Source organism: Cnephaeus nilssonii, assembly GCF_951640355.1.
Source record: "Cnephaeus nilssonii genome assembly, chromosome: 1".
NCBI classification, from domain to species: Eukaryota; Metazoa; Chordata; class Mammalia; order Chiroptera; family Vespertilionidae; genus Cnephaeus; species Cnephaeus nilssonii.
Window position 1 is genome coordinate 10711587 of NC_137072.1, and position 10677 is coordinate 10722263.

Below are 10677 nucleotides of genomic sequence, written 5' to 3' on the forward strand. Positions count from 1 at the left end.
CCCTCCACTGGGGATGTGCCCGCAACCAATGTACATGCCCCTGACCGGAATCGAACCTGGGACCCTTCAGTCCGCAGACCGACACTCTATCCACTGAGTCAAACCGGTTTTGGCGCCATTGGTATTTTAATTGGGAGTGCATTGAATCTGTAGATTGCTTTGGGTAGTATGGACATTTTGATTATGTTGATTCTACCAATCCATGAACATGGTATGTTCTTCCCTCTGTTTACATCTTCCTCTATCTCTTTTTTCAGTGTCCTGTAGTTTTTTGCATATAGGTCTTTTACCTCCTTAGTTAAGTTTATTCCTAGGTATCTTAATTTTTTTGGTGCGATGGTAAATGGGATTGCTTTTTTAGTCTCTCTTTCTATAAGTTCACTATTGGTGTAAAGAAATGCCATAGATTTCTTGGCATTAATTTTGTATCCTGCTACATTGCCAAATTTATTTATTAAGTCTAATAATTTTTTCATGGAGTCTTTAGGATTTTCTATGTACAATATCATGTCATCGGCAAATAAGGACAATTTTACTTCTTCTTTTCCCATTTGGATGCCTTTTATTTCTTCTTCTTGTCTGATCACAATGGCTAGTACTTCCAGTACTATGTTGAACAGGAGTGGTGAGAGTGGGCATCCCTGTCTTGTTCCTGTTCTTAGGGGAAATGGTTTTAGTTTTTGTCCATTGAGTATGATGTTGGCTGTGGGTTTGTCATATATGGCTTTTATTATGTTGAGGTATGATCCTTCTATTCCCACCTTGCTGAGAGTTTTTATCAAAAATGGGTGTTGGATTTTGTCAAATGCTTTTTCTGCGTCAATTGATAATATTATGTGATTTTTATCTCTCAATTTGTTTATGTGATGTATCATGTTTATAGATTTGCGGATATTGTACCATCCTTGCATCCCTGGGATAAATCCTACTTGGTCATGGTGTATGATCTTTCTGATGTATTGCTGGATCCGGTTTGCTAGAATTTTGTTGAGGATTTTGGCATCTATGTTCATGAGGGATATTGGCCTGTAATTCTCTTTCATTGTGTTGTCTTTATCTGGTTTTGGTAGTAGGGTGATGCTGGCTTCATAGAATGAGCTTGGAAGTGTTCCTTCTTCTTGAATTTTTTGGAATAGTCTGAGGAGGATAGGTTTTAGTTCTTCCTTGAATGTTGGGTAAAACTCCCCTGTGAAGCCTTCTGGCCCCGGGCTTTTGTTTGCTGGCAGCTTTTTGATGACTGTTTCAATTTCTTCCATAGTTCTTGGCCTATTGAGATTTTTAGAATCTTCCCGATTGAGTTTTGGAAGGTTGTATTTTTCTAGGAATATGTCTATTTCCTCTAGGTTATCTAGTTTGTAGGAGTAGACTTGTTCATAGTATTTTTTAACAATCCTTTGTGTTTCTGTGGGGTCTGTTGTTATTTCGCCTCTCTCATTTCTGATTTTGTTTATTTGAGTCCTCTCTCTTTGCTTTTTGGTGAGCCGGCTAGAGGTTCATCAATCTTGTTTATCCTTTCAAAGAACCAGCTCTTGGTTTCATTGATCTTTTGTATTTTTTTTTTTATCTCTATGTTATTTATTTCTGCTCTGATCTTTATTATCTCCTTCCTTCTGCTCACTCTGGGCTTTTCTTATTGCTCTCTTTCTAATTCTTTGAGTTGTAGAGTTAGATGATTTACTACCATTTTTTCTTGTTTTTTGAAATAGGCTTGAAGAGCTATAAACTTCCCTCTCAGGACTGCTTTCATTGTGTCCCATAGATTTTGTATTGTTGTGTTTTTGTTGTCATTAGTTTCCAGGATGCTTTTAATTTCTTCTTTGATCTCTTTGGTAACCCAGTCATTATTTAATAGCATGCTATTCAGCTTCCAAATGTTTGAGAGTTTTGGATTGTTTTTATTGTAGTTTACTTCTAATTTTATGGCATTGTGGTCTCAGAAGATGCTTGGTATGATTTCAATCTTCTTGAATTTGGGGAGACTTTGCTTGTGACCCAATATGTGGTCTATTTTTGAAAATGTCCCATGTGCACTTGAGAAGAATGTATATTCCGCGGCTTTGGGGTGAAATGTTCTGAAGATGTCAGTTAAGTCCATCTGATCTAGTGAGTCATTTAGGATTGCTGTGTCTTTGCTGATTTTTTGTCTAGAGGATTTATCCAGTGATGTCAGTGGTGTATTAAAGTCCCCTACGATGATTGTATTGTTGTCGATCTCTCCCTTGATATCTTCCAGGAGTTTTGTTACGTATTTGGGTGCTCCTGCGTTGGGTGCATATATGTTTATCAGGGTTATATCCTCTTGTTGTATCGATCCCTTTAGTATTATGAAGTGGCCTTCCTTATCTCTTGTTATTGCATTTACTTTGAGGTCTATTTTTTAAAAAAAATATATTTTATTGATTTTTTACAGAGAGGAAGAGAGAGGGATAGAGAGTTAGAAACATCGATGAGAGAGAAACATTGATCAGCTGCCTCCTGCACACCACCCACTGGGGACGTGCCCGCAACCAAGGCACATGCCCTTGACTGGAATCGAACCCGGGACCCCTGAGTCCGCAGGCCGACGCTCTATCCACTGAGCCAAACCGGTTTCGGCTACTTTGAGGTCTATTTTGTCAGATATAAGTATTGCTACCCCAGGTTTTTTTTCATTTCCATTTGCCTGAAAGATATTTTTCCATCCCTTCACTTTCAATCTGTGTGAGTTTCTTGTTTTGAGGTGGGTCTCTTGTAGATAGCATATATATGGGTCATGTTTTTTTATCCATTCAGCCACTTGATGTCTTTTGTTTGGAGCATTTAGTCCGTTGACGTTTAAAGTTATTACTGAAAGGTATTTGTTTGCAATCATATCCATTTTTGTGTCTGTGTTCCTTCTTACCTGTTTATCTCTTCTTTTTACAGTATTCCCTTTAGCATCTCTTGCATTGCTGGTTTGGTGGTGATAAAATCCCTTAGCCTTTTTTTGTCTGCGAAGCTCCTGATTTCCCCTTCAGTTTTGATTGATAGTCTTGCTGGATAGAGTATTCTTAGATTCAGTCCTTTGCTTTGCAACACTTTGTATACCTCCTTCCATTCCTTTCTAGCTTGATGTGTTTCTGTTGAGAAATCATTTGATAATCTGATGGGTGTTCCTTTGTAGGTAACTCTCTGTCTCTGTCTTGCCGCCTTTAAGATTCTCTCTTTGTTGTTGATATTTGCCATTGAAATTATGACATGTCTTGGTGTGGGTCTTTTGGGGTTGATCCTGCTTGGGACTCTCTGTACTTGTGTAACTTTTTTCTTCCCATATCCGGGAAGTTTTCTGTCATTATTTCTTCAAATAGATTTTCTAATCCTTGCTGCTCTTCTTGTCCTTCTGGCAGCCCTATTATAAGTATATTACTTCGTTTCATGTTGTCCCAAAGCTCCCTTAGGTTTTCCTCCTGCTTTTTAATTTTTTTCTCCAATTGCTGTTCAGATTGAGCTTGTTTCTGTACCTGATCTTCTAACTCACTAATTCGGTCCTCTGCTTCTTCTAGTCTACTGTTGAAACTTTCCATGGTGTTTTTGATTGTAGCTATATCACTTTTCATTTCTTCCTGATTCTTGCATAGGTTGTTGATTTTCTCATTCATCCGATGTATAAATTCCACGACCATTACTCTGAACTCTTTCGGTCATGTTGCATGCTTCAATTTCACTAATTTCCTTTCTTGGCGACTCCTCATTTTCTTTCCTCTGGGGATTGTGTGGTCTCCCCATTCTGACTGTCACCAGAAGGTTCAAGCTTCAAGTTGTGTGGACCTGGCCCGTGTGCCGTGGGAACTTCACACCACCCGAGTTTCACTGAAGTGCTCCCACACTAGGACGTGTGGCTGCCGTGGGTTGGTGGGAACCAGGCTTGCCCAGGTTCAGTGTTCCCAGCATTCAGTGTGGTCTCGTGTGCGCACTTAGAGAGTCAGTTATCCTGCCTACTCCACACTGTTGGCATGTGCCGAAAATGAGTCCCCTAGCGCGTGCCAGGAGTCAGAGTTTCCCTGTGTCTGCACCAAGAATTGAGTATCAGAGTCTCTGTTGTCTCGTGCGGCTTCTCATTGAGAATCAGGGTCCCCGTGTGTGCATGTACCAAGAATTGGAGTTACTGACTCTTAGTATGAATGCTCTGTGAGTCAGGGATCCCAGGTGCACACGGTAAGAAACAGTCAAGTCAGTGGTGCTCAGTGCTGCCTCTTGCCGGGAGAATTTGGGTCCCGGTCACCATGGGGGACTGGGATGCACAATAGCTCTGTGGCGTGCCTGCGCTGCGCAAAACTGACTTCCGTGTGCGCTTGCCCAGAATCAAAGTCAGGTGGCCCCCGTAGGGGAGCTGTGTCCTGCAGCACTCTCCAGCTCGAATTTCCCGTAGGGGAGGTGTGTCCTGCGCGAGTCCTCAAGCTCGAATTCCCCGTGGGGGAGCTGTGGCTCGAGTGAGGGGCGGGTCTATCAGTTACTATGGCGCTGCCCATGAGCCTGCGGGGAGGGGGATAGGCTCTTTGACTCACAGAAATCTGCTGCCAGGAAGTCTAGATTCTTGTTGTGTGTTGGTCTGAAGCTGTGGTCGCAGTTCTCTGTCCCCAGTGGCTGCAGGGTCCTGGTTTGTGTCTGAGACCAGGATCCTAGTCTCAAGCAGCTCTGTTTCTCAAGATGGCGTGGTCTCCATGCCCGCACTGGCCGCCCAGAAGTGTCTGCTTTGTGCGCGGCTCCGCCGTCTAAGACTGCCCGGGTGGGCAGCCCCTTGGAGGACCTGCAGAATCTAACTGTCCCTAGCTCATACACACACACACACGTCTACACTCTCCTCTATGGGTTCCTCACTCTCTCACACTCTCTCCCTCCCTACCTTCCTGCCGGTCACCATCTTCCCTCCTCTCATGATTTTCTTAATATTTTTTCTCTAGGTTATTTAATTGTAAGAATACAGTATATAATACATGTAATTACAAAATATGGGTTAATCAACTGTTTATGTTATTGGTAAGGCTTCCAGTCAGTAGTAAGCTCTTAAGTTTTGGGGGAATCAAGAGTTCTACTCAGATTTTTTACTGTGCAGGTGTTGGCACCCATAACCCCTTCATTGTTCAAGGGTCAACTGTAATATAGGTCTTTTGTAAAGCAAAATGGTGTAACACGAACTTTCGAAAAATGGGATACTTGTATTTGAAAACTTGATGAAAATGAATAATTTCTTGAAAAAATATGTAGATTTCAAATGAGAAGAAAACATATGAAAAGATATATACTGCATTCTTCTTTTAAATGTTCGTTCATTATTCATTAAAAACGTTGAGGCCCTGGCTGGTTTGACTCAGTGGTTGGAGCATTGGCCCAGCCCATGCACTGAAGGGTCACAGGTTTGATTCCGGTCAAGATCACATACCTCAGTTACAATCTCTATTCCCAGTCCTGGTCTGGCACGTGTGGGAGGCAACCAATCAATGTGCCTCTCTTACCTCAATGCTTCTTTCTCTCTGTCTCTCCTCCTCCCTTCTACTTTCTCTAGAGGTTAATGGAGAAAATATCCTTGGGTGAGGGTTAAAAACACACACATTGTGTTACAAACATTCCGATTCATAAACAGTTAAGGTGGGTGGTGTAGTATACTGCATTCCTTTTTTTTTTTTTACTCATCCAAGTCTTTATTAAGTACTTACCATATGCACAATTCAGTGCAAATATTAAAGGAATACAAAGATGAATTTTTAAATAGTGCCAACTCTCAAGGAGTTTGCAATCTAATAATAGTGATAGATAGCTTAACACAAACTATAGGAAAGGAATTACTGCATTTATTTATTTATTCATTCATCCATTTATTTATTTGTGTGTGTGTGTGTGAGTTGATCTTCACCAAAAAATACTTTTTTTTCCATTCATTATTTTCGTTTTTTTTTACAAAAAGTGGAAGAGGATGAGGGGGAGGGAGGGAGGGAGAGAGGGAGGGAGAGAGAGAGAGAGAGAGAGAGAGAGAGAGAGAGAGAGAGAGAGAAATATAGATGTGAGAGAGAGACATCAATTGGTTGCCTCCTGCACACGCTCCAACCCGGGCAGAGATGGAACCTGCAACCAAGGTACGTGCCCTTGACTGGACTCAAGCCTGAGACCCTGTGGTGTGTGGGCTGATGCTCTAACCACTGAGTCAGCCTGGCCAGAGCTACATTTTTAAAGGAAAATGTTTTATTGATTTTAGAGAGAGAGGAAGGGAGAGGGAGAGAGTGATAGAAACATCGATTGGCGGCCTCCTGCATGTCCCTACTGGGGATCAAGCCTGTAACCCAGGCAAGTGCCCTGACTGGGAATTCAACTGGTGTCCTCTTGATTCACGGGTGGATGCTCAACTACTGAGCCACACCCACCGGGACAGGGCTGCATTTTTAATATTTTTCTGTGGTGTAGGAGAGAGTACGATTGGAGAACAGAGGTGAAGGAAGCCTTCAACTGTTACTTTACTTTTATATTCAGGGATATTTTCCCAGTGAGCTCATGCTATAAAATAAAACCCTAATATGAAAATAGACCAAACAGCAGAACGACCAGTCGCTATGACGCGCAATGACCACCAGGGGGCAGACGCTCAACGCAGGAGCTGCCTCCTGGTGGTCACTGCACTCCCACAGGGGGAGCCCCGCTCAGCCAGAAGCCAGGCTGGCTAGCACAGCAGCAGTGGTGGGAGCCTCTCCCGCCTCTGCTGCAGGCAGGCGGTAAGAAGCGAGGGGTCCTGGACTGCGAGAGCCCTGGACTGCGAGAGGGATGTCTGACTGCTGGCTTGGGCCCAATTCCCGGGGGTATCGGGCCTAAGCCAGCAGGTGAACATCCCCCGAGGGGTTTCGGACTGCGAGAGGGCACGAATGTGCATCGGGCCTCTAGTATTACTATATTGCTTGTATAATTAATAATAGATTATTGAAATGTATTTTAAGAAAACATTAAAATACAAATTTACTTATTTTTAGTGAGAAGTCTATTAGATGCTTAACATGTTTTTTTCCCCATTTTTATTCACCTTTCCTAGGAGTTGGTGCTGCAGTAATCGATAACTACCTTTATGTGGTCGGTGGTCACTCAGGGTCTTCCTATCTGAACACCGTGCAGAAATATGACCCTATCTCAGATACATGGCTGGATTCAGCTGGCATGATATACTGTCGCTGCAATTTTGGGTTAACTGCACTTTGACAAGTGTGGACTCATGGAAATAGTGAGGTGAAGAACTTCGTGCCGCATGAAAGGATGCCCAATTTTCTGAAACCCCAAAGCTGCATTGCTTTGTTTTTAACTTGAAATGTCATGAAGACTCAACATTTTGTTGGGTACTTTGAACTGACAAGTAGCTTTGGTTGCTCTTGATTACACAGTGAATCAATAATCAAAAAAAAAAAAAAAAGGGAAGATCTTGCCAATTGAATTGTGCACTTTTTCCTCTAATACTGGCATAAAGTAGTTTCTTTTAGTGTTATTTATTGATTTTAGAGAAAGAGGAAGGGAGAGGAATAGAAATAGAAATATCGATTGGCTGCCTCCTGCATGCCCTGCACTGGGGATTGAGCCTGAAACCCAAGCATGTGCCCTGACCAGGAATTGAACCAGTGACCTCCTGGTTAATGGATTGATGCTCAACCACTGAGCCACACCAGCTGGGCTGACATAAAGTAGTTTTATGTTCATAAGTGTACATGTGAAAAACTTGCTTTTTAAAAAAAATTTTAGCTCTCTTCCTCCTTAATATGCACCATGATTACTAGGATGAATGATGTTTAGATGCTGGAGTGTAGTGAATGTCTGGACAGAGTGCTGATACTGTCTTTTGGATATAAGTTCATATGCTTCACGTTTTAAATAAAGGGCTGCTTTTTTTGGTACTTTTAAGGGGTATAAATTATATGCTCTAGCGAATCACCTGGACATTCTTCCTGCTAAATGGCTTTAGGGCTGGGGCTGTAATAACTTTGCAAGACAAATGTTTTTACTATCATGATATTTGGGGGCCTGTTAAAAGATATTTACTGTTTATATCTTTTTTACGTGGACAGGTTAATGCTGGAAGAATTTACTTATCCAGTTCTGCTATGCTAAGCATGGATAGAGTTAAGCACATCAGTTTATTTTTTTAGTAGTACAGCAAGCTTCCCAGTGTTGATGCACATAAATGACAAATATTTAGTATTGCCCTTAGTGCATATTGATTTTTTTCACATATCTTTTTAATAATTTCAGTTTTTAAGACATTTGTTTGCTTTTTCAAAGTGTTTTTAGATATAAAAATGGTGCTAACGTAGGAGCTATAACAAGGCTATAACGATGTTCTTTTGGATGTTCAGTATGAAATTTGCATGACATGTTTTGATAGTATTTTTCATTTTGACCGGCTTGATTTGTGCTTATTAAAAATGTTAGTGAATATACTAATGTTAACATCCAAAAATTACCTAAATGCCTGTTATGCTTTCCATGGTTCCTGAATAATGATTTAAAGAAAGATACATTTTTTATCTTCTTTCTTCTTGTGCTAGATATTACATGTCCTCCTATAAAAACAAAAATATATGCATTAAATATAAAGCACTAGGCAGTTATGCATTACTCTACATTTCTTGGTAACTGAATATTTTCAAGTCATTGAGGAAAACTGGAACTCATTGTTTACTTGAGTAATGGTTCTAAATTTGGTTCTACTTTGACTAAAATGATCTTTTAAAGCAAAATGGTTTGCTATTGCCAAGTGACAGCTTATTTAAAAGAAGTGGTTGATTGATTTTGTTTTAGCATGTTTTACTAAATCTCCATTAGACTTGAACACATTACCTTGCATTTTATTAGGATGTCGGTACTTTTATTTTTGTTACTATAGTAATTTCATTTTCTTTTCCATGATTTTTTTTTTTACTTGTCCACCATCTCTTTATAGATGAAAATTTGTAAGAAAAATTATACTGCGTTCTTAAGTGCCATAAGGTTCTAAACTATTGTTAAGAAGCCATTTGTAATTATAAAACGTAAGTTAATTTGTTAGCATACATGTTATTTCTTAAAAACTGGAGCTGGCAATTTGCTGTTTTCCTTGTTCTTCCATAAACTGCCAGTTGTAGATTTAAATATGTAATACCAAATTATTTAAAAATCATCTTTAAACACAAGTAGTATCATGCTTTATGAATATTTGCACAGATTATAAAACCTTGCAAGTGATTTTTAATCTCTTGTAAGTAAGAACTCAACAGGAACTACTAATAAACTTCACAGGCTATTTTCTATGTTGCTTGTTTAAATCACAATGATATATAGCAATAACTTTTTAATTGATTTGAATAAATCTTTTGGATAGAAACAAGGTGCATTATTGTGATTGGCTTAGACTTTATTTAAAGAAAAGCAATTTAAAATAGATTCCATCACATGTTTGGTTTAAATTTCCCAACTCAATTTTCTTTCTATTTATATCAATAAAGTTGTTAAATACATCCTGTTATTCTATATTTAATCCTTTCTCCCTAGAAGGGAATTTGAGAGACTAGAAAATTATTTTAATTGTAAACAGCACTATACTACACATTTTATTTTAATTATGTTTTACTCGATGTATCATTGCCACTCTCAAATTAATATAAAATATATAAATCATTTGGTAAATTAGATCAAAGGCATCTCTTGATCGTTGTTTTGGAAAAAATTTGAATTTTATGTTGAAGAAGACTAAATGTGAAATATTTGGGGCAATAATAGAAGCCATATACCAGAGAAAAAATTATGAAAACCTGTAAAATGAAGAGAAAAAAGAAAAATTTAGAAATATTTATTTCAGGTTTGCTAAAGCTGCTCTACTATTCATAACAACCATAGATATTAATGTGATTTGACAACTAATAACTTTACAGTAGAAGCTTCTTGTACAGATTTGTGAGAAGTTTCATTTTAATACTCTGCTGATAAATTGTGAATTTAAAGTCACATGTTTCTTATGCTAAAGAGGATAAAGATATTTGATTATAAATTCACAGGGTTAAAGATGCTAGACATAATCCTATCTAATAAAAGAGTAATATGCAAATTGACTGTCATTCCAAGACACAAGATGGCCGCCCCCATGTGGACACAAGATGGCCTGCAGGGGAGGGCAGTTGTGGGCAGTTGGGGGTGACCAGGCCGGCAGAGGAGGGCAGTTGGGGGTGACCAGGCCAGCAGAGGAGGGCAGTTGGGAGTGACCAGGCTGGCAGAAGAGGGCAGTTGGGGGAGACCAGGCCTGCAGGGGAGGGCAGTTGGGGGGGACCAGGCCTGCAGGGAAGGGCAGTTGTGGGCAATCAAGCCAGCAGGGAGGGCAGTTAGGGGGGACCAGGCCAGCAGAGGAGGACAGTTGGGGGCGGACCCAGGCCTACAGGGGAGGGCAGTTAGGGAGGACCAGGCCAGCAGGCAAGGGCAGTTGGGGGGACCAGGTCTGCAGGGGTGGGAAGTTGTGGGCGATCAGGCCAGCAGGGAAGGCAGTTAGGGGTGACTGGGCCGGCAGAGGAGGGCAGTTAGGGGAGACCAGGTCTGCAGGGGTGGGCAGTTGTGGGCGATCAGGCCAGCAGGGAGGGCAGTTGGGGGAGGGTAGTTGTGGGGGACCAGGCCTGCAGGGGAGGACAGTTAGGGGCAATCGGCCCTGCCAGGGAGCAGTTAGGCATTGAT

General features: G+C 40.8%; 1 protein-coding gene across 1 annotated transcript in view; it reads left to right on the top strand.

Annotated features, from left to right (window-relative positions):
- The window catches only part of KLHL28 (kelch like family member 28), a 39733-nt gene extending 29262 nt beyond the window's left edge, over positions 1-10471 (top strand). The window contains exon 5 of the mRNA XM_079769074.1: positions 7031-10471. Within this exon, the coding sequence (XP_079625200.1) occupies positions 7031-7194 (164 nt within the window). The 3' untranslated portion in view covers positions 7195-10471. The remainder of the gene's footprint in view (positions 1-7030) is intronic.
- The last annotated feature ends 206 nt before the right edge of the window (positions 10472-10677 follow it).